At 39.5% G+C, this 25,005-nt stretch overlaps 1 protein-coding gene across 4 annotated transcripts in view; it reads right to left on the reverse strand.

The window, feature by feature from the left end:
• pcbp4 (poly(rC) binding protein 4) overlaps positions 1–25,005 on the reverse strand; it is a 104,689-nt gene that overhangs the window by 3,430 nt on the left and 76,254 nt on the right. For 2 of the 4 annotated variants that reach the window (XM_039668616.2, XM_039668618.2), the window contains exons 8-13: positions 24,929–25,003; positions 16,189–16,260; positions 7,850–7,891; positions 7,561–7,639; positions 5,428–5,480; positions 487–656 (exon numbers count right to left, since the gene is read on the reverse strand). In XM_039668616.2, the coding sequence (XP_039524550.2) occupies positions 487–656; positions 5,428–5,480; positions 7,561–7,639; positions 7,850–7,891; positions 16,189–16,260; positions 24,929–25,003 (491 nt within the window). Of the gene's footprint in view, positions 1–486; positions 657–5,427; positions 5,481–6,008; positions 6,087–7,560; positions 7,640–7,849; positions 7,892–16,188; positions 16,261–24,928; positions 25,004–25,005 lie in introns of all 4 variants that reach the window. The other 2 variants (XM_089117917.1, XM_039668617.2) reach the window with 2 other exon arrangements.

Genomic DNA, 25,005 nt, shown 5'->3' on the forward strand with positions numbered 1-25,005 from the left:
ACAGAACTATTAATTCTGTTACATTAGCAAATTAAATTTTGCCCCAGCGTTGTTGGAGAAGTCTTTGCTGAGGAACTGAGCTGTCAGGAATTTACTGCTTTCTTGCCTGACACAACATTTGATCAAATTGCAACCGCATAGATCACGTGGGAGAAAAATAGAGTTTGCCTGTGAGGCGGCCAAAATGCTCTGCCTCTAAGCTTTAACAAGATTCTGGCTTGAAACTTGGCCAATTAATCCTTCAGCCTGGCTTCTTTCCGCCACATATTCTTGCTTTTTTAGTTCTTCGATGCCTTTGCTCAAGGGTGCTTCTTTTTTTGCGAGCAACTACGGACTGGAAAGACCCCTGATTGAATATTCCCTGAGGTTTTGTCAGGGTCACCTACTTCAGGGTCCTCTAGAGCATTATGCCACACAAACACATGGAGTGGTCAAGTACAAACACCCTGAATCTGTTAGTGGGATGGGATGTCTTCCAGTGCTTACCAAGATGTGATTAGATACTGGGCCAAGTTGATGCTGATTGGGGAGCCTGTGATGGTGACGTGTCGGTCACTAGTGCTGTCCAGTTGACTGCCAATCTTGATCTGAGCCCCCGACACCTGGCGGATCTCGTTGATTTTGGTACCCTGCCTGCCGATTATTGAACCAATCAGCTGAAAGGCAATCAGATCAATAATAAGTTTAAACAGCTATTCTATGACACAATTTCCCTCCAAGACAAGGGTGTGTAGTCCTAGTCCTGCAGGTTTAACTCCAAAGCCCCTTTCACACAGAGATTCCGGAAAATACACGGATAATGTGACCTGGCATTTGTCCCGGGATTGTTTGATTTCAGCTCATTCACACTGCCAGTGATTTGCCGGGATCTGTGCGTGCGTTCACATACAACCCGGAAAGATCCCGGAAAGACACATGACGTCAGGATGAGACGTGTAACGTACGTGTCGAAAACATGTACACCCGCATACCGTTCCACAAAGTTGCTGAACGATCTCCGCTTCAGCGTGGATAGTGAGGAGCTCCTGGTCTCTGCTTCGTTCCAGTTTGCAGACATTTCTTCGTCCTTTCTTTGTTACGAACACAAACATCTTTCGTCATCTCTGTGACACACCCCTTACGGCATTGGTCCTGGCTTTTGTTCACTCAGCGCACGTTCCGGGACTGATTCCGGCAATGTTACTACTGTAGGTCCCCAACCCGGCATCGATGCCGGTATCAATCCCGGGTCGTGTTTGCGTTCACACAGAAATCGTTCTGGCAATTTCCCAGGATCAACGCGCTGTGTGAAAGGGGCTCAATACACCTGCCAGGAGGTTTCTTGAAATCGCGATTAGCTGGATCAAGTGTGCTCAATTCAGGTTGGAGATCAGGACAGCAGGACAGTGGCCCTCCGGGAGTAGGATTGGATACCATAGCTCATGGTACAAAATTGCAACATGATAAACATTGACAACATGATCGGTTTAAAGAAAGCCAAATTTATGTTGCTCGAATTTTACGTCTGGATAATTTCCGTCGCTTGGTCAACAGCAATCCTGAAATTCATAAAGCAGAACATACAGCCCAACTGCCCAAGTGTGGTTAAGAGTACCTATTGATTTCAGGGACAGTGTTTGCACCCTCATGCCCATATCTAATGTGTTCCTTGACAAACACTTCAATCTCTCTTTGTGTGCATGTCATGCTTGGCTCTGAAATGCCAGTTTATGCGTTTAGTCATCTGGACTTGAGATGACACGGCTGTGTTTGCACATGACATTGTCTCTGTAACAAGCATGTGCTAATAGTTCTGTGGATCTAGACGGCCAGTTTAAACCAACAACAGGTGGTGCTGAACTAATTCATCCTACTGTGACAGCATCAAGTTTTTTTTTAAAAAGTTGTGGGCGTGCAGCTCCTTAAACTCATTGTATGAATCCAGATGATGTACACAGTCGTTCCTATTCTATGGAAGGTGTCCAAAGGACCAAGGGGGTTGGGTGACCCTAGGGATTGGTGTCAAGCCTGAACAATGATAAAGTGAAGTGACCCCCGACTGGGATGAGTTAACAGTTTATCATTCGAATGACTGACAGCTTGTCTTTTGTCCACCCTGCATCCCAACCCCCAACCCTCACTCTGAGTGCGAGTTGGATTATGTGGGCAAGAATTGCTCCACAAAGCATTCCTTTCCTCACGAGTCATATGGACGTCAAAGCTCCTGATTTGTCACACCGCTCTCCCTGGTGCCCAGGGGCTATTAATGGCTCAGCTGATTGTGGCTAAGTGCTTGCAGTCGACCGCCAGGTCTCGCTGCCGCCCTGACATAAAGGATTCCAGCATGTCCTTTGCACTGCACCACATATTTGCCCACTGACATCCTTCATTTTTAGAAATCTATGAATTATATATCCGCAAGCAACAGGATAATGAAACAAAGTACCATCACCCACACATCCTCCTCCAACCTTCAAGTTTACCAAAGAAAAAAAAATCAGTTCGGTGTGTTTTATTGACTTCTTTTTATCCACTGAAATCAAGGTCCAATCTATGACTCAAATCTGTCTAAAGCAAGAGACAGGTATAACTTTGGCCAAGCTGTGAGACAGGCCTATTTTGGGTGAATCTACTTCTTAGGTCTTAATTTTGAAAGTCTGAGGAGCGAGGACACATCTCCCGCCAGCAAAAAAACTGGTGTCACTGACAGGCTCGTCCACCTCTCACAGGCCAATCTTTAAACAGTTCTGACCCAACTTCAGCCGCTGCCACTGCTGTGCTCTCGAACACTGATCCAATCCCAATCTAACTGTAGCATGTTTCAGGAGATTTAAGGGGGGGATGGTTCACCATGGAGAAACTGCTCCTCTATAGAGAGAAACCTGATTGCGAATGATAAACAACTTAGCCTGCCAGCCGTTTGATGTCTGTTTGATGTCGCCTTGCCTTGGAATTGCATCGCTGTGAGGGAATTTCAATAATACATGCTTTCCATCTCCCTGCTTTATGCAGGAATATGAATATACAAGCATGCTAAATTAGCCCTTGATTGGAGAAATGGTTGAAGTTGCTTTTAAGTTTATCATGTATGATGAGGTTAAGAACCATTCAGGAAGTCAAGTTTTATTAGAAGCTAGTGTCAATTTGACAAGAGCCGACACTTTTTCTGTTCATGTGCGTCAATGACTTCACTTGTAAGGAAACACTCTTGATAATTCATTCACTTAATTTGTCTGCCATTACAGCAGTACAAGAAATCAAAAATGCTGATACCAATGGGGCAAAAAACAGGGACTAGTTCGCAAAAGTAAGTTTTGGACAAACTTTTTTTTTTGCTCCAAATCGAAATTGGAGATATACTTGGTTGGTTGTAACAGGGTCATTTAGAATGTGGTCTGTGGCAAAATACAGTCAAAAGCCATTAAATCCCAAAGTAAAAGTCAGAACTTCACAAAAACATATGTGTCAGAACATGGTGAAGAAGCATGCCACGTTTCATGGAGATCGGACCATAGGTGGCGCTATAATCGTCAAAAAAGTCTCTTATTATTAAGTCAAGTCAAGTCGAATATATTTATATAGCGCTTTTCACAATACGGATTGTATCAAAGCTGCTTCACAGTATCAATCAAAACAACTTAACAGTGTTTATTACTGGAAACAAAAAAGACATCCAAGTTTGGTAGAGCAGATCAATAGTATGATGGGTCATTTAATTTTATTAGGTGTTCACTGAAAACCTATAGTAATTGTAAGGGTTTGTATTATTATTATTTATCTGCTGCTGTAAAACGCATCGTGCAGCCCAAACCGTAAGTGCTACAGACTTGATATTTGCGATTAAGGTAGCACAGAAATCAAGGAGAGGTTATCAAATTATGAGCCAGATTGGCCCATAGGTGGCGCTACAGCAACCAAAAACACTAAATTGCCCATAACTCCTAGACCGTTTGACCTAGAATCAATTTTTACACCACTGTGATCCCTGGCTCAAGACGAACAAGATGCATATCAATTTCGATAAAAAAATAAATAAAAAAATGTTATGTTGAATTTTGTCCAAAACCTACTTTTGCGAACAAGTACCTGGTTTTTTGCCCCATTGGCACCAAACCAGGGATCAGCGTAAAAACTCAAACCTGTTTAGTATACATGCCGGCTTGTATAACTAAAATATTTTTTTTTTAAATGCTGAGGATATATATATTTACATGAAGCTATTATGCAGTAGCGGTTTTGGGCTCGGGCGAACTGGGTATTTTTTCATAACACATGGGGGGTGGCACGAAAAAAAAAATACTCTGCGCCGCGAACCAGTTTTCTATTATCTATCACAGGGGTCTCCAACACGTCGCTCGCGATCTACCAGCTCGTGGCTTGATTTGAGGTAGCTCGTCAAGGGACCGTTGGTTGACATATCGAGTATTTTGCCCTCAAGTTCGTTCCAATGAAGGCACGCTTATTATTCAAGCGACACGCTCATTTGTTTTACGAGCCCGTTCTCATCCCAAGGCGTCATATACGACGCTTTTGCCAAAGCGTAGACATCCAACGCACATGGCACCCTTTAGCGTCAAATGAGACGCAGATATATATGGGGCAGAAGGCGCCTCCTAGTGGTCTAACCATTATTCTCATTATTTTACGTATTTAATTTTGCCATTTCAAAACGATATAAATGTACACATGTAAAATGATCTAAAACATCCTATTTTGACACATTAATTTACAGTACAAGAAGTATATCTTATTTTTTTCATTCTATGAGTAGGTTAATTCTATTGAAACTACATTTACTGAGAGAACCAGCACAGTATGAGTAGTTCACATTGGGCACATACTTATGTTCAAAAGTACAACAGCATGGAACAACACAGTTACAGTTTTACTTACATGTTTTGAGACCTGTTTTTAACTGGAGACCAATCAGATAATGGGAAAAAGTCAAAGAATAGAATCGGGCATGAATCTTTAAAATAACAAAACAATGGGAGTTGAAAATATGTATTGAGTACCACAGCTGGGCCCTTCGCCAGTCGATTAATCCTGTGATCTCAGGGAGACGTGGAGGCGGGAGTGAGCCCTGGCCAGCAGGCATGAAGGGAACGTCCCGTTCGCCCCCGGGGTGCAACCTAGAGCTCTGACAAAAGGCTCTGGCTTTATTTACCGTCTCTGTTTTGACAGCAGAGGAGTTCTAAGCATGTCAGACGCCATGACAGGATTGAACTGGACAGGGGGTGGGCAGATTGAAATAAAAAGTTTCAGGATTTCTGCAAGGCCAAAGTGTGCCATGAGAGGTGCTGTTACGAATATTAAGTACATGACTTCTCTCATTTCTAGAATGCATATCTGACCATTTTCAAAGTCTAAACACAATTAAGCATTGTTACACAATATCAATGAGTATCTTGAGCGAAGCGATACCTGCAAAAAAGAAGTTTTACTTACGTCATTTGGAATGAGAAGTTCTTGTGATGCTGTCTGGGAACTGGAGTCAATGCCTGCAGGAAGAGGAACAGGTACCACGTTAACAAACCATAGGATAATTTACTGTAGTTTGTTTGCTTTCTTCTTTCCCTTTCTTCAATGGCCTAAACATAGGCCTATTTCTGACCCAAAATGGTGTAGATCTGCATTGGGCCACCAATTCTCAGCCCAGAATATTCTTTTAAGCGATCACCTATCTGTTAGCTGGGTGCTATTACCTAGCCTGTATCTCTTTCCCTTTACTTCCTGTCTCAGCAGGAGGCCCAGACCCAGCAGTGCCTCTAAGCCCAACAGGGGCCGATTTAATAGACTGAAACATTGCCTTGACTGATGAGCTTTTTACCTCCGACATAATCGAATTCCCCAGCCATATCATGATAGGATGTGCTCTTGTAATTTTGGCGGCGGGGGGCAACTATTACACTTGTTTCGACCCTTCAATTCGTCGAAAGGGCTTTTTGATTCTCACATTTGCTACGAAAGTGCTTATTTACCATAATGTTCAACAGTCTGTTGGCTTTAAGAGATCCTACACAACAAACCTTTCACAAATGTTGGGTATCTCCGGGCAGCTTGAAAGACATCACTGAAAAACTTGGGGTGGCTGTATAATTGGATGTCTGGTTGTGAGCAAGGAAAAAAAAGAAAGGGAACAAGAAAAGGAGAGCTTTAGCTGGACATTTATCACAGCTCGGAGAAGCCCCAGGAGCTGACCGTGGAGCCTTGTAAAGTTTGGCCCCATTTTTGCAGCTGTAATCTGCATGTGCCATATGCTCCATGGAGCTCAGGTGTATTACCTTGAACATGGGTGGCCTATGGGTCTTTGGGAGGTTTGTTTGAATCTACTAGCTTGAGTTATCCGGTGGAATTGTGTCACATCCACAATCGCTGTACACAGAGATTTAGCACTGTGCTCCTGGGTAAATATAGGGTGTTTTCACACTTAAGTTCTCTTTATGAGAAGTTTAAACCACTTTGGTATGCTACAAACTTAACTGAGTGATTAAAAAAAAAACCTACTTCTCTTTTCATTCACACTGTTCCTGGCCTTGAAACCAAATCAAATCACTTTGGATCTTTTTCAAAGAATTAAAGGAGTAGTTCACTTTAAAAAAAAAAAAACGTTTGCTGATAATTTACTCACCCCCATGTCATCCAAGATGTCCATATCTTTCTTTCTTCAGTCGAAAAGAAATTAAGGTTTTTGTTGAAAACATTCCAGGATTTTTCTCCATATAATGGACTTCATTGGGAACCGGACGGTTCAAGGTCCAAACGACAGTTTCAGTGCAAACTGTTCAAAGGGCTTTAAACGACTTCAGACGATGATTAAGGGTCTTATCAAGCGAAACGATCGCTCATTTAATAAATTAATAATAAAGTTTAAGTTTTATAAGCTCAAATGCTCGCCTTGCTCTGTTCTGTGATGCGCGTTCGTGACTCTCCTGTTCAAACTTGTTTATCAAAATGAACAAATCTTTTTTCGAGTCATTTGGTTCATTCAACGAACGAAATGAACGAGTTGACTCGTGAAAAGATTCATTTTGATGAACGAGTTCGAACAGGAGAGTCACGAACGTGCGTCACAGAACAGAGCAAGGCGAGCATTTGAGCTTATAAAACTTCAACTTTGTCATTTTTTTTTTAAAATGATTGATCGTTTTGTTTAATAAAACCCTTATTCATCGTCTGGAATCGTTTAAAGCCCTTTGAACAGTTTGCAGTTTGCACTGAAACGGTCTTTTGGACCTTGAACCGTTTAGTTACCATTGAAGTCCATTATATGGAGAAAAATCCTGGAATGTTTTCATCAAAAACCTTAATTTCTTTTCGACTGAAGAAAGAATGACATGGACATCTTGGATGACATGGGGCTGAGTAAATTATCAGCAAAAGTTTTTTTTTTTTAAAAGTGAACTACTCCTTTAACTCTGATCATAGATCAAATTACTAATTGATGTGAACCTTAAAAAGGGAAGTCCTGCATGTGTGAGTAAGGTGGCAACAAGTCTAAGCCACTGTCTAACCCATAATAATAACCAATCCCAACCCCTTATATTCCTGTTCAAAGAGACTTGGATTTGCAAAACATACCGGACAGAACTTGGGTGGCCGTGGGCTGAGCCATGGGAGCAAGACCCTGCTGCATGGACAACTGGTGCAACTTGGCCAACTGAGATAAAAGAAAAAACGGAAGGGAAATGTCACTTCATTCTAATGAAAATGTTTTATTACTCTTATCAGAAGACACAGCTGAGTATTGAATCATTTAATGAATTCACAAGTGTAAAACAGGCTCATTTACTTCACAAAAGGACACTCGACTAATGGAAGTAATGCAGTTTGAGGATGGTTCTCAGAAATTCTCTTTAAAGCTTCTTACCTCTGAGTGTGGAATGCCATATTGGTTTTGTACAGTATAAGCCTGAAAAAGAAATAGTGGAGAGTGTTATAATGGAGAACATATTATTCAAACATTCTCTTTTGAAGATCCTCATAATTGTTTTAAACAACTAAAAAACTAGAAAACTTGCAGTGTTCTGTATTTTTTTTAAGCATTTCTTTTTCTGAATTTAGGTTAGACCTGCCAGTTCATGTTGACATTGACTTCAATATAATTATTGGCTAACAACTTAAAGGGATAGTTCACTTTGAAATGAATTTTTAATATGTTTTAGCTTACCTCAAGGGCATCCAAGATGTAGTTGTCTTTATTTCCGCAGTAGTTTCAATTGTGATATTTTTAGGTCAAACCGTTCTAATGGAGGTTTTAACAGAGAAGTCCAGATTAAACATGATTTAATGACTCGTAAATGTAAGTATACATAGCCTAAGACACGAAATCAAGAAAACAAGAGGTAAAAACGATATAAATACTGTTTGTTTTGAGGTGGTAACCATAAACCTCCATTATATGACTGACAGACAAGAACGGTTTGACCTAAAAATATCAAAATTGAAACTACTGTGGAAGCAAAGACACCTACATCTCGGATGCCCTTGAGGTAAGCTAAAACATACCAAAAATGAATTTCAAAGTGAACTATCCCTTTAACAAGCATATACTTTTCATACTGTTGTTTATCAAGGCGGGATGAGTTCCTAAATTAGGCTGGAATGTGCATATATCTCAATGCATAATATTCATAAAGTTGTTTGCTTGTCTTTGCTGATCTGTTGGCTGGTTCTATAGGGTTTTTGGGCGCTTGTCATCTGGTTAGGCCAGAACTAGGGGGTCTCTGCCCCCACCACACTCACTCTCATAGTTCAAAAACTGTCGAAAGGGGACAGATGTGAAACTAGAAGATCTCTGAATCAAGGCTTCTGCATCAAAGAGAATAAGAAGCCAAATAGCCAGACGCAAAAGCTACAGAGAACGCTACATGCTAGTCCCAGAGGTTCTCTTGCATAAGCCTGTTTAAAAGTTTAAACACGTGGAAGAGAGATGGAGAGAAAGAAACCGAGGGAGGATAAAATGGAAAATAAAATAAAAAAATCAGTGAGACAGAAATGGCAGTCTATGTTGAAGAGCAACCCTAGTTTGTGTCTCTGGCAGCCACGTTAATGAAAATGATTGGTCACAGTTCTCAAGGAAAACGTTGTTTAGGGGGCAAAACATGACCTTTCTTTGTCAGGACGGATTTAGCTTGTCTCCGGAGGTGAGCTCAGAATTTTCTACGTGACTGCCACCCCTACCCTTCAATGTCTCTGATACACTGCCATTTTGTTTTGCTATCTCTATTGTTTAGCCTCCTTTTCAATGTGTGCTGAAAATGTTTCAAATACGAATTGAAGATCAGAAGGTCCAGCTAAAGCCGGGCTTAGACTACAGGAGTTTTTAAATCTTAACCGATTGTGAAATCGGGTTGCATCACGCTCATATGGAGAATCTTCACAGATTTTCTTCTTTCAGATCTTAAACCTGCACACACAACAAGATTTGAAAATCGTGGTGTATTACACAATACAAGATATTCTTAAGATTGTCATGCCAGATTTAGCACCTCAGGCAATCTCACGATGAAGCGGACGTAAACAAAATAGATACTGTATCGCGGCAACTTGCTGTGGACATCACATGAGGAGACATTTTTATGTCTGTTTCTTCCATCTCTGTTGTCCACCACATGCGCACAGCTGCTTGTTGGTTCACGGTCGCCATTTCAAAAGTTCTGTCGCTCCAGCTGCATCTGAAATCGAATACTTCCCTACTATATAGTATGCGAAAAACAGTACGCGAGCGAGCAGAGAGACTTTGAAACACAGTAGGCGAAAAGTACCCGGGTGACCTACTACTTCTGGCGAGATTCTGAAGTGCACATACGATGGACACTTTACTATAGACGAATCCGGCGAAACTACCGGAAGTAAGCGGGGCGCCATTACTGAGCTGTTGCTGGGTAGCGTTGCGCCATTGCCTCCTATTGTTTTAGTTGCAACTTCCGTCCACTGGAATAAACAGCCCGCGATTTACGACTGTCACTAACGTTACAACGTTACCCCTTGTATAATGTCGAGTGGGTAAACAGTTTCCGTTATAAATTGTTTCAATGGTGGCAGTAAAATTTAAATTTTGAAGAGAAAACATTGTGAATACCCCGGGTCGACTGCCCCTGTCTGGTGCCGTACGGTTTACAGATTTCCTGGGCGAGTACAAGACGTGGACATTCGCGTATAATAACAATTATTTAATGACATGAGTAAAAAAAAATATAATAAATATGTGATATAGTGATCAGCAAAATCTCCTCTCTTGCTGTTTTTTCTATTCAATTAACATGCTATGGTCATTAAATGGCTTTCCTGAGCTAAATGTAACGTTATGTGACATAATTGTTTTCCTGCTGTTATATTGACCTCTTTCCATGGTTTAAAAACACTAATTGGTCGATATTATGTATACTTTCTAGCTGTAACGTTACCTTACCCTTGCCTGTTGCAATGTGAAAATGAGATAAATAATGGACACAAATGAAAAACATGAATTTGTTTATTTGATTTCATTCATTTATTTATTTATTGTTGCCAAATGGACAGATCTTTTTAAAGTTTCCTCGTTAGCAAACGTTAGCCTAGCTAGCTTGTCAAGCTATTTTCATAAATAACGTTAATCTGTAAGATCGTTTGTACCTTCATCTGTGACTGGAGGCCACTGCAGTCACAGATCAAACCAACAAGTCATTCTGCCTGGCTGTAGCTGTCATCGAGGGTGAGTTCGCGTTATCACCGAGGTTTGTTTACATACCGGTGCATATGTCTGTATGCCTGTGTAACAGCTCAGTAATGGGGTCGCCACAAGATGGCAGCCTACACAGAACGCTCGTCGGATTCGTCTATACCATGATGCCACGGGAGAGGAGTTATTGTCGTTATATTTGAAAATGGCGGAAACCGGAGACGCGGCTGTAACGTTAGGAGATAAACACAGGTACACATGCGTATCTCTAATGATTCATTCATGTTTATATCGATGGTAATATCACAAGCAAATAAACGGCTTTTTCCTTGCCAAAAATCAACATCTGTCATTGTTCATACTAGGGGTTGTGTGTGTTTTATGAGGTAAAATTTATTAGGTAAATAAATGCTATTTGAGAAATTCCACAAAAGGCGTGATCTGCGCGCAGCTGACCGACGCCTCCTCTTGATTGTCGGCTCGGACGACGTAAAAACGCAGATGAAAACAGAAAGCAGAACTAAAAACAGCGCAAAGTTGGTGCAGTCACTGGAATGGGCTCTTTAAATTTTCGCACTGTTATGACAGCGTATGTCACGCGACAACAACACGCCGCATGTAGTACGTCCAGACTCATTCATACTACCCGTATTCATACTATATAGAACATACTTTTTAAACGGTCGCAAAGTACGTTCTTATTTAAATATAGTACCTACATAGTACGCAATTTCGGACGCAGCCTCCGACTCCTTGTAGACTTGTCTCTGATTGGCTATTGTGGAAGTATTGACGTAATTATAGTCGTAATCATGTTTGATATTTTTGGGGCGGCCCTGACGTGTCCACAATCAGAACGGGAGGTTTACATTACTCACTTTACTAGATAATCTAGACCGAACATAGGAACCTACCGATGCCCTGGACGCAATTTTTTTTTAATAAGTCAGAAATCGGCCTACAACTCCTGTAATCTGAGCCCATCTTAAAACAGAAAAAAAATAAAAAATAGAAAACCAAGATATGTGCTGTATTTCAAGTCTTCTGAAGTCAGAATTTCAACAGTTTGTGTCAGGACAGTCCGCAATTTAAAGATACAATATGCTGAATTTTTGCATTAAATTATTCAAAAACCACTAGGCCAATGTTATATATTTTGTTTAGTTGATTACTTACAATACCCCAAATGTTGCCAACTATTTGTAAATCGTGAGAAAATTGCGATTTTTAACCAAGGAAATGGGGCGTGTGAGCAGGGGTGAGGAGTCGCCAGTCAATGACGTCATATCCGCGTTACCCACGGTTTCCGCCAGGTTTGACCTCATACTGCAATAGTAACCATGGCGACGGACGTGGACAACTGGGTCAGTTATGCCCGTTATGCGTGCTCAACAGCGTGAGCGTCCCTAGCAGGGTTTTATTCAAAAATTATGGACCATGTCAAGCAGACTTTGAGACAAAAAGACGACTAAAACGAATATCAACATCTTTCGAGATGCCGAGAGCTCCACATCCGCGACTAACTTCGACTTGACAGAGACGCGAGTGTTGCATGTTACTTGAGCAAACAGGTGAGCAAATTAAAGTATATAAAACTAATCAATGTTATATAGTTCAACATGATGAAAAGTTAGAATATGATCTGTATGTTATTATCTAATGTTAATCTAGCTTAGTCTAATACAGCCGACAAACAACCTAACTAACAACATTCAACACACTCAAATGCCGTTTAGTGTGAAAGTGAAACTGTTAGAGCAAGTGAAGCAGCGCTGCGTTACCTCAAGTTTAATTCCTCTAGTAAACTGTCCTGTGTGAGTAATTCATCATGTAGTTCGGTAGAATTAAATGTCCTTATTCCTTTATATGCGCGGGACTCGCGTTGTGTGTGGCGCTGGTATACGTCTAGCATCGCACCCTGCTTCATACTACAGTCATGTTAAAAACATCAATGTATGACAAGATCATTAATATACGCCTTTGTTATTGTAAGAGGTTAGCGACCCCTGGTGGCGAAACTATCTTGCATATTGTACCTTTAAGTTCAAACCTGACAACGCATCATTTAAATGCAAATGAGATTGAGAGCAGAGTTTAAAGTTAGTATGAAGTGAAAATTCGCTCTATATAGTTAGATCATACTTTGAACAGTTCATCTGTGCATACGTTTAATTTTGTACCAAAATGTTGACCTCGTTATTTAAAATCAAACTGTCATAATTGGATCTTTCAGTGAAAGTTACTTTTCTTTGTTGACGCATGCCAGGCTTTATGTTTGAGTGCAACATCCACATCTCAATATCCAATCAATAAACCGATAGATAGAACCAAATCCCTGCCCAAAATTTTCTCTTTAAGACAATCATTTATTTCAGGAGACATGGAATATAGTGCATAGTGGCCTTTATTAGCTATATCTTTCTGCGGCCCTCATTCAGATTTAAAACAAAATGAGGCTGAGTACATAATGTTACTAATAATAATAATAAACATTAATTTATTTTGGGTAAACTATTACTTTATAATATAACACACTACTTCCAAATGCTTGGCAAAGTACATGTGCTTACCGGGGTAGGACTTAAGGTAGCAAAAAAATGGGATGGCGAAGCTTCCATCATTTTTAGTAATTTCCTTATTATTTCTTTCCTTCCTGTTCACCGAGCTCAGAACGCTCGTAAATAATGTAGAAAAGCATTAATCGCCTGGCTGAGCCACTTAACGCTGCGTAATCCTTATGCACACACACACACGTACGTGGGACCTTCATTAGGGAGAGCCGTGGTGATGTTGTCAGTCCCGTCTCCTGGCAGACAGCATTTATCTCCGCTCGTTTAAGAGAATGTCACTCCTCGGAGTCGGACCTGACACAGCTCTCGAAGTAGAGTGCGTGTATTGGAAGGTCACATGGTTCCCCGTTTCAGCCTTCACATCAGCATTAGTCAGAGGAGGCTGACACTTAAAGGAATAGTTCACCGTAAATGAAAATTCTGGCATTATTACTTTACTCTCAAAACACACTGGATGATTTATTTCATATGTATGCAGTTGCTTTCCATACAACAAAATTTGTGTGCGGAAGAGAACAAAATTTGAGTTGTTTTACTGAAATGTTGCTGAACATCTCCTTTTGGGTTTCACAGTGGAAGATCATTTCCAATGATCATTTTTGAGGATATCTTCCTTTAACACATGCTTAACAGTTTTGGCGTTGATATTTTGCGTCTCTAGGCTATGATAAACATTCTTTCATCACTATGTTTAACTGCTGACTTGGGGATGGGTGATGCTATCAACCGTTCCTGTTAATCTTTGTGGTGAAACATGCACATATCTGCCTAAAAGACCTCAACACAAGTCGAGAGATTAACAGTCATTCACACCATCATAGTGTCCTCAAATGAACTTCCCACATTGGCAGAGAATCCTGTAACTGTAAAACATCAAGAATAGATGTTTATTCCTAACAGAAATGTCAGTGATAAACACCTCTTAAAGTGTGATATTTTCCCTGTAATTACAAACTTCAAAGCCGAGTTGTTCGCAAAATTGGGGAGTGAGATGAAAAATCAAAACAATTTATATTGAGGTCAGATCCTCACTCAAACTATGGATTTTTATTTTTTACATAGTCCACACATATGGCCAGATTTTATGTTGTTTATTTATTTATGAATCTTAATTTTTTGCAAATACAATAGGACCAAAGCCTTAGCCTTGAGGGACACCGTTTACATGATGCCTGTATTGAGGTCAGATCCTCACTCAAAGTATGGATTTTTATTTTTTACATAGCATCATATGGCTACATTTTATGTTGTTTATTTATTTATGAATCTTAATTTTTTGCAAATACAATAGGACCAAAGCCTTAGCCTTGGGGGACACGGTTTACCTGATACCTGTATTGAGGTCAGATCCACACTCAAACTATGGATTTTTATTTTTTACCTAGCCCACACATCATATGGCCAGATTTTATGTTGTTTATTTATTTATGAATCTTAAATTTTTGAAAATACAATAGGACCAAATAGCCTTGGGGGACACCGTTTACCTGATACCTGCATTGAGGTCAGGTCCTCACTCAAACTATGGATTTTTATTTTTTACCTAGCCCACACATAATATGGCGAGATTTTATGTGGTTTATTTATTTATGAATCTTAAATTTTTGAAAATACAATAGGACCAAAGCCATAGCCTTGGGGGACACCGTTTACCTGATACCTGCATTGAGGTCAGATCCTCACTCAAACTATGGATTTTTATTTTTTACATAGCCCACACACATCATATGGCGAGATTTTATGTGGTTTATTTATTAATGAATCTTAAATTTTTGAAAATACAATAGGACCAAAGCCATAGCCTTGTGGGACACCATTTACCTGATACCTGTACTGAGGTCAGATCCTCACTCAAACTATGGATTTTTATTTTTTACCTAGCCCACACATAATATGGCGAGATTTTATGTGGTTTATTTATTTATGAATCTTAAATTTTTGAAAATACAATAGGACCAAAGCCATAGCCTTGGGGGACACCGTTTACCTGATACCTGCATTGAGGTCAGATCCTCACTCAAACTATGGATTTTTATTTTTTACATAGCCCACACATCATATGGCGAGATTTTATGTGGTTTATTTATTAATGAATCTTAAATTTTTGAAAATACAATAGGACCAAAGCCATAGCCTTGGGGGACACCGTTTACCTGATACCTGCATTGAGGTCAGATCCTCACTCAAACTATGGATTTTTATTTTTTACATAGCCCACACATCATATGGCGAGATTTTATGTGGTTTATTTATTAATGAATCTTAAATTTTTGAAAATACAATAGGACCAAAGCCATAGCCTTGGGGGACACCGTTTACCTGATACCTGTACTGAGGTCAGATCCTCACTCAAACTATGGATTTTTATTTTTTACCTAGCCCACACATCATATGGCGAGATTTTATGTGGTTTATTAATGAATCTTAAATTTTTGAAAATACAATAGGACCAAAGCCATAGCCTTGGGCGACACCGTTTACCTGATACCTGCATTGAGGTCAGATCCTCACTCAAACTATGGATTTTTATTTTTTACATAGCCCACACATCATATGGCGAGATTTTATGTGGTTTATTTATTAATGAATCTTAAATTTTTGCAAATACAATAGGACCAAAGCCATAGCCTTGGGGGACACCGTTTACATGATACCTGTAAAGTTTACACAACTTTACAAAGTCAAGTCAAAACACAATGCTCAGCAAAAATCAAGACAATTGCAGTGGGTCGAGGGGTAAAGCCATGCCCAAATGGTACGGTCAAGTGGAAAAATAATCTCATATCTAAAAACAGTAACTGCTGTATAGTCTCGCTCCCTTGCTCAAGTGGGCAGGACACTGGCTGCAACATGCGGCAGGAGGAATGACAGAGGGGAACAGAATTCCCATCTCCATGCAGGGGCGGAAGAGGCAAATAAAGAAAGAGTGGGAAGCACAGCTCCCTATATTATCCGTCATGGATAAATAATACTCACTTGTTGCAGATCCAGCCCTCCCTGAGCCACTGAGAAAAGCGGGTGAGACGCAAACTCTGACGTTTCGAAAACCTTAAAAAGGCAAATAGGGGACAGAGACACAAACCAAGGCTTCATTCGCATGTCATTACTCATTAGTCTTACGGATATGTACATCAGCGGCAATTTTGCTGTTACTGCCGTCATTACCAAGCGTGATTTGAATACAGACAGAAAAGGGTTAATAAGGGGGAAAAAGATGTTCTCTGATATAAAGCAATGAACATTAATTTCATTATTAGACATTAATCTTACACTTTTTACGGCAGACATATAAAAATATCAAACAGACGATGTATCCAACGCATTCTCATCCTTTAACGTCATATAGAACGCTATATGACAAAACGGCGCTATACTACGCACATGGCACCCGTCATCGTTAATATAACACGCGCTGTGAGGGCTAAGTTTAGGTGTGGGGTAGGGTGTGCGTGTCATATTCACGCTAAATGATTTATAACGTCTTGGGTTCACGTGTTATATTAACGATAAAGGGTGCCATGTGCGTAGTATAGCGCCGTTTTTGCATATAGCGTTCTGTATGACGTTAAAGGATGAAAACGGGCTGATGTATCATAAGTATGCACGTCAAAGTTTCTACCACTGCGATTAATTACACCATTGGCGAATGACTCCAAAGCGCTTATAATGCTGAGGAATATTCATGAGCCTGATTGATCTTAATGCTACTGTTATTCATGCATAGGAGTGTTGATAATGAATAGCCGTGTCAACATGAATAAACATAACGGCCTCTCTACTCTCTTCGGGGGACGTGTTAGAGAATTATGTGAAGTGAATAACAGGCAAAACGATATGAAACAATAGACCTTAGTCCGGGTAGACGGCATACTTCATTTGACGGACGAAAACAAGACTGTGAAGGATGGAAGCCCAGTTTGTTCAATGGCCATTCGATTAAATCTGACAGCCTAGTTAGGAATAGCTTTATTTAGGGCCGCACGACAGTGTTGTAGTCGAGACCACCTCACTCGAGTCCGAGTCGAGACCGAGACCAGAGAGAGTCGAGTCCGAGTCCATAGAGAGTCGAGTCCGAGACCAGAGACGGTCGAGACCAGTGAGGGTTGATTACCTAATTTACTTTTATTTACTTAGAGAAATCCTTTTTTTTTAACTGAATTTACTTAGAGTTTAAAAAATATGATCAGTTTAGGGTAAAAAGGCCACATTGTAGGTGGTGTTAAAAGTAATTTTATTACAATTTGTCATGCGCAGTTGCGCACTAGAAAATCACCAATCACTGGGCGTGTCAATCAATTTAAAGAAATATTTTATCAACATACATTAATAATCATGAAAATTATTTTGAATTGAACTCGAGTGGACTCGGGAATAAGTCCGAGTCCTAAAAAAAAAAAAAATGTTCGAGTACGAGTCAATTCCGAGTCCAAATGCACACGAGTCCATGACAAGACCAAGACCATTAAAATATGGTCTCGAGACCGAGTATGAGACGAGTCCGAGTCTCGAGTACTACAACACTGCTGCACGATTAATCAAATTTTAATCACGATCACGATTTTGGCTTCCCACGATCAAATTCGCGTGAACAATCAAATTTGGACTTATTCAATTATTAGCACTCAAATATGTTCAGCTTGTGTTACACATATGAGGTTCTTTGAATAGACATTGAATGTACTTCCATCCCTCGGCCTCGCTTTTGTTTGCGTCTAATTAAATATGCCTTTCACACTGAATAAGGTCTATTGAGGTTTTTCGCAATATGCATTAGTATATTAACTGCAGGTTTAAATTCGAACATGACACATTTATAAGCGTGTATATTAATAAATGGAATTTGCAATACTTACACTCCATGACATTTATAATAGCACACACAAAAAGCAAGCTTCAAAAATATTTCATAAACACAGACAGCCCCCCACCAACACCCTTCATTGATGGACAGACTCGTTTTATTAAAGGAAATGGAGGCAACATGCTGTCAGCTGTGTGGGGCTTTATGAAACTCTACTATATTAAGAATCAAATTAATATAAAGTATTTTCAGTGCACTCAGCATCTTTACAGGTGGGTTGTATGTTTTTGGATCTGCTAATCCCATTAATTAAATTTGAGACAATTAGGCCTTGTTCCCACAGGCATCAAAAATCTTTTTTTTTTCTTTTATTTTGTAGACTAGACTACATTCATGCTTGGAAAAGTCATAATCCACATTGATATTAACTTTAAAGCTAATTTCCTCAGTAGAAGAAGCACCTATCTTGGCATCATGCTGACACCTACGTCATGACTGTCACAATCGCTGTAGCTGTAGCAGACATTGACGACACTGTCTGAACAAATAGATTTCATTTTCATACCTTGCAAAATGTCAGTTTGGACCAGCAGTCCATATTTGAAAAACAAATCAGATTTGTGTGCGGCGAGAACAAGGCCTTGAAGGAATACAGTTTTGTCCCAAAATTAAATTTGACTTGGAATATAGTACACGATTTCTGGACCACTTTTTGTGATTGGTTTGTCATTTTTGTTGCTTGACAACCCATTCACTTTCAGTACTCTGGAAAAAGAGCTCTGGGATATTCAAAATTTCATCCATTTTCCACAGAAGGAAAAAGTCATAGAGGTATGAAACTACATGAGGGTGAGTAAATTATTTAAAAAAAAAATGTTTGGTTTTGTTGAGTGAACTAATGCATATTAAAGGTGCACTATGAAAGTTTTGCCCAGTTGAAGCTTAAATGGATCATGAATTAAAAACATCCTGTAAATTCTTATTTTAATTGAAACCGAGCTCAGAAAACTACTTATTTCGAATTCACATTAAAGGGCATATTGCAGGTTAGAGGACCCAACGAGTCAATGCATAGAAAAACAATGTAGGAACTAGATTTTCTTTAAAATATACGTATAAACACGCTACAGAAGCTTCTGCAGTTGTTTTTGTGAGAATTTTACTTCCGCGTCTGAAAATGGGCGTGGCAGGCGTGACGCAATGAGCCGGAGAGCCGTCGATTCACACAACAGGAAAACAATGGATCGCATGACATTTCGGACGCTGAGGAAATACTCGTATGACGGATCAAGCCATAAAGTTATGAGCCTGCTATGCTAAAGAGATTAGGGACAGGCCAGGATAATGTCAGACAGAATGGTCAGAGAAAAATTGAGCTGTGATGTGAGGAGAACCAGTGGAGAACAGGACAGGTGCCTTTAGGTGAGAGACGTGCTTATAGTATACACGTTCGCTAACGATATACACTGTGCTCACAATATTGTACAGATTATTATGATCCTATAACAGGCCAGCAGACATTAGTATGTTTAGGGTAGATTTATATACTATTAAATGTATAAAAACTTTACTTGAGTATATTTCTATACTAAAAGCATAGGCTATACTCAGGTAAATCTTTAATACATATTTTTCACCTAGGTTATAACATAAACAGAACATTAAAGATTTGAGTATTTAAACAACCAATTTTGTTTTTCAATTATAAGTTCTATTTAGGGCGTGACATGACTAAGTTACCTATATAACACTATTTGATGCCATTGGTATAGTATACGACGATCAATACTCTTGCTTCGGCATACCATGTTGAACTCCATCATATCGCCGGGATGCTATAGTCATTTGATCTGAAGTAAACGCTACACACGACCGCGTTTTCCGAGCCGATGCAGAAGAGAAATCCCATCTCTTCACCTGCTCAAACCGCACCAGGAACGAAAGATAGGCTATATAGCACCGTCACTTTTATTGTAATTGAAACTTGTGGACTCGATCTTGAAGTCCTGACAGGCTGGAGTTTTTGCAATCTCCACAAACACAATAATTTACCATGACGATGATAAATTAAAATCCAAAAACTAACGAAAGCACACTGACTGACGAGCGCTCTCACTGAACACCAGCCTGCTCTCTCACTGAGCCGAGGCTGCGGCTCCCTGCTATGACGTCAAATGACGCGATGTTGAAAAAAAAGCCGTTTTTACTAGCAGTCCAAGAAACGCTCACTTTATCTTTTAAATTAGTGCCCTTATGTTGTTTTAAAACATTTTAAATCCTGCATTATCTTTTCATATGGTATTTTCATACAAGGTTATCTATAAATTTCAATTTTTTTTTTTACCTGCAATATGCTCTTTAAGACTTAAAGGATTAGTTCACTTTTGAAAAAAACGTTTGCTGATAATTTACTCACCCCCATGTCATCCAAGATGTCCATGTCTTTCTTTCCTCAGTCGAAAAGAAATTAAGGTTTTTGATGAAAACATTCCAGGATTTTTCTCCATATAATGGACTTCAATGGGAACCGGATGGTTCAGGTCCAAAAGATAGTGTTAATAACAGTTTCAGATGCAGCTTCAAATGTCTTTAAACGACACCAGACGATGAATAAGGGTCTTATCATGCGAAACGATCGGTTATTTCAAAGCTTATTCCAAAAATGTAACTTTTCTAAGGACAAATGCTAGCCTTGTAATATATTGTGAGGCGCAATTGCAACGTAACGTAATACGTAATTACGTTCAAAAGGTCACGAGCGACGTAGCCGGAAGTACAGAATCAAAATCGTCCGACATCGTTGTTTTACCTTTGAATTCCTTTTTTGTAAACGGCGTTTGAGTTAGTTTTCACGTTCAACCTATGCGTTCAACTTGTAAACACTCTGACTCTGTACTTCTGGCTACGTCGCCCGTGACCTTTTGAACGTAATTACGTATTACGTGACGTTGCAAACGCGCCTCACAGAATAGAGAAAGGCTAGCATTTGTCCTTAGAAAAGTTACATTTTTGGAATAAGCATTGAAATAACCGATCGTTTCGCATGATAAGACCCTTATTCATCATCTGGTGTCGTTTAAAGACATTTGAAGCTGCATCTGTAACTGTTATAACTGTCGTTTGGACCTCGGTTGGACCTGGTTCCCATGGAAGTCCATTATAAGGAGAAAAATCCTGGAATGTTTTCATCAAAAACCTTAATTTCTTTTCGACTGAGGAAAGAAAGACATGGACATCTTGGATGACATGGGGGTGAGTAAATTATCAGCAAAAGTTTTTTCAAAAGTGAACTAATCCTTTAATAGAGTGCCGAAGTGATGACGTCACTTTGTAGGACAACTCGGAAGCTAGCGGCGCATGGGTTCCCTCGATCGAAAAGCTATGCATTTTCCCCACAGACTTTTGGAAAATCGCAAAAAATAAGATCTGTGTTTAACAAAGAGTTGTGACCGTTTTTGACACGTTTTGTTTATCAAGATCATCTTTACAAGTTAATCCAAAATGTATACATTTTGAAGCCTATATAAAGTTTTTTTTAAAACACAAGCAGACACAATAAAGTTTAAAAAACACAAGCAGGTTATAACTGTCTGTTCTATGTCATAGATCAAAACGTGAAAATATTTAGAGGCTTTGTTCACCACAGACCTTATTTCAGGCGATTTAGCAAAAACCCATTCAAAAATCCCATTGACTTTATTAGAGCGAGGGAACAGGGAGTGCTAAAATGCTAACTCACATTCGCGTTTTGGCCTACAGAGTGACGTTGTAACTTCGGCACTCTATAGTCCCAGAAAGTCAATGAAGAAAATGTTTAAATATCCCAAGTGACTACCGTGGCTCAACTATATGTTTATCAAGCGACGCGAATACTTTTTGTGCGAAAAAAAAAACAAAAATAACGAGTTTATTCGACTATTTCTTTTCTTCCAAGGAAGAAAAGAAATAGTCGAATAAACTCGTTATTTTTGTTTTTTTTTTCGCACAAAAAGTATTCGCGTCGCTTGATAAACATATAGTTGAGCCACGGTAGTCACTTGGGATATTTAAACATTTTCTTCATTGACTTTCTGGGCCGTCAAGAGGCAGTCCTTTAGGAGCCAATGTGGTAGTTATACAGCTCTCAAATTTAATCAAAAATATTTTCATTTGTGTTCCGAAGACGAACGAAGGTCTTACGGGGTTGGTACAGCATGGGGGTGAGTAATTAATGACTTAATTTTCATTTTTGGGTGAACTAACCCTTTAAGTGCTAAGTGCTAACTCTGTGAATGTCTTTTATTTGTTTGTTCGGTACATTTCACTGTGGATTCTTTAGTAAATCTACCACAGTCTCATCCCAAGACGTCATATAACTGATGTCTTGGGACGTCTTTTGACCATACGTCAACATCCGCCGTTTTAGGGTACCCTTTAACGTCAGTTACATGACGATCCTGGGACGTCATACAACTGACGCTTTACCTTTAACGTCAGTTTGGTGACGGAGTAGGTTTAGGTCTGGGGTAGGGTTAGGATCCGATAACGTCATCTAACCGACGTTTAAGGGCACCCTAAAACGGTGGATGTTGACGTATGGTCAAAATAACTGACGTCTTGGGATGAGACTGCGCTGATAAATCAGTTGTACTTTCGGCGCTGGCTTTGCAAACAGACTTTTACTGTAAGATATGGACTTGACAGTAATGCCACAACATAAATAACTGTGCTAATTCTATTTCCTGATCTGTGATCAGTGAATTCTGATGTAATTTATGTACAGTCAGACGTTCTTTGTCTCAAAATCGTTTAATGCTGTTTATGCATCAGTAAATCAAGCCAGTGACTATACGGACAACTTTGACATTGTTTCTCTCAGTAGCATGACAAAATCTGTTATTTAAATTGCGAGTAAATAAAGAAAGATTATATTATATACCCGTATAATCAACGACTCGTATTTACATCTTGTTTACACTTAGTTACGATGAAAGCATTCGTGAGAGATGCAATAATCGAGCTGCAATGATCACTGCATTCAACAGTCATGTCTGTCGTCGGCTCATTGCCGCAACCTTTCATGCCAGGGTAGTAGATCTAAATATAATGCTATAATAAACACTTTTCATGACTTTTCATGACAGTGGGCGTTTGCATTGAAATCTCACAGCAGACACACCACTTCAAAATAGAGGTCTGATATCAGGGTCAAAAATAGCCTTTTATTTCTAAATCTTGACAATTGCAATTGTAGGAAACATAAAATAATTTTAAAATGCAGTTCATGAAATTGCAAGTTAATCGCAGATAATTGTAAATTGCAAGTTAATCGCCAGTGGCGCAAAAAGTGGGTATGCGCTATATGCGGCGCATAGGGGCGCAGCACAATGGGGGGCGCCAAAGCGATGGTTAAAAAAAAAAAAAAAAAAATTAAAAAATTATATATAGGCTATATTGTATTTCTATATGTAGCTGCCGTTGTCCGTTTCTAAATCATTTCTGCATTCCTTCAATGTTATATAAAATTTTAGAGGACTAACAGCGAGGCTAGAGTAGGCGCCCTCATGGAGAATGGGGGCGGGTAATATCGCGAGCGGGCGTGGGCGCCGTGAGCGCTGAGCGAGCAGGTACGAGTAGTTAGTTGTCGTCGAAAAAGATGGATAAAACAAAATGCTGTGGGGCTAAAAATAGAAAAAGAAAGAGAGAAAAGGAGATGGCATGTCAATTGATGCAACAGCAGCTAAATAACTGCATGCATTGCTGAAAGCCAACAGGTAGGATTTAAAATGTCCAGGCATAGGCTATATCTCGGTGGCCATCGGGACTACCGGGAGATTCCCGCTGGGCCGACGTGCTTTTCCTTTTTTAATTTATTTGTCTTAACGGCCCACAAAACTCATACATCGGCGGCCCATTTGTTTGTTTGTTGTTTGTTTTGTTTTTTGCTTAATTGGCGGCGCTGTGCTGGTGTAATGCATTGGTCAAAAAAGTCAGCTTTAGTTTTTTTTTCTGACACACTGGCCCATGAAATATGTCATTATGCGCAAGTATCTTTCAAGTATAGAAATTAGTGCAAAACTAATTATGAAAGTTTCCTTTATTTTTCTGTGCATTTGTTTTACAATAGCCTTAATGGCAATTACTATCATGGGATTAATATTATAACTATTATTATGTAGTGTAATGTAGACAGACACTAACTAAAAGAGGTTCAAATTTTTCTCTGTTTAATTTGCACCCTGAATATGGGTTGGAGCTTTTAATTTTGAACTCTCAAAGTGCACCAGACTGCTGAATTTACCATTACAGAACACAAAATTTTCTTACGGGGGAGCATGCCCCCGAACCCCCCTAGAGAAACAGGGGTCCACCTACCACAGTTTTACCTAAAATCCTGTGAGAAACACTGCTATTGCTGTTACAATGGAGCTTAGTTTTCTTAGGGGGGTTCATCAAGGTGGAGTAGCTATAGTTTAATTGTGTTAATAAACGACAATTTTGCACTTATTTTTTTTGTTAGCTCTCATTTCTTCCTACTCAGTTATTACATAGCACACTTACATTACATTTATTTAATTTTTTTTTTTTTGGTGGGGGTGGGGGGGGGGCGCTAAAATTGTTGCTGCATACCCCTCTGAAACTGGGTAGTTGCGCCCCTGTTAATCGCGGATAATTGTATAGGTGATCACATGAGTTTGGTTTCAACTGAGGATATAATGGATTGAGGTTTACCAGTGGTTACAGGCAGTTGGTTTATCACAGCGAATTTTAAAATTTGTTTAGGAAAGGTTGTGAATTTTTGTTCATTTAAATAAGTAAAAAAAAAATCTTTCATAGTGCACCTTTAAATGTTGCGGTTTTTATGAGAAGAACAGTGAGATACTTAGTATTGTTGATGAAAGAACCACATTTTGCCATGTCGGTGTGTATTTTTACCTGATTTCCAGCTAGAAGAACTGCACCTGGAGCAGGACTGGGGCGGTACGGAATTGTAGCACCCTTTGGAGGAGACT

This window comes from Pimephales promelas, chromosome 2 (genome assembly GCF_988280905.1).
Source record: "Pimephales promelas chromosome 2, fPimPro1.hap1.1, whole genome shotgun sequence".
Classification (NCBI taxonomy): domain Eukaryota; kingdom Metazoa; phylum Chordata; class Actinopteri; order Cypriniformes; family Leuciscidae; genus Pimephales; species Pimephales promelas.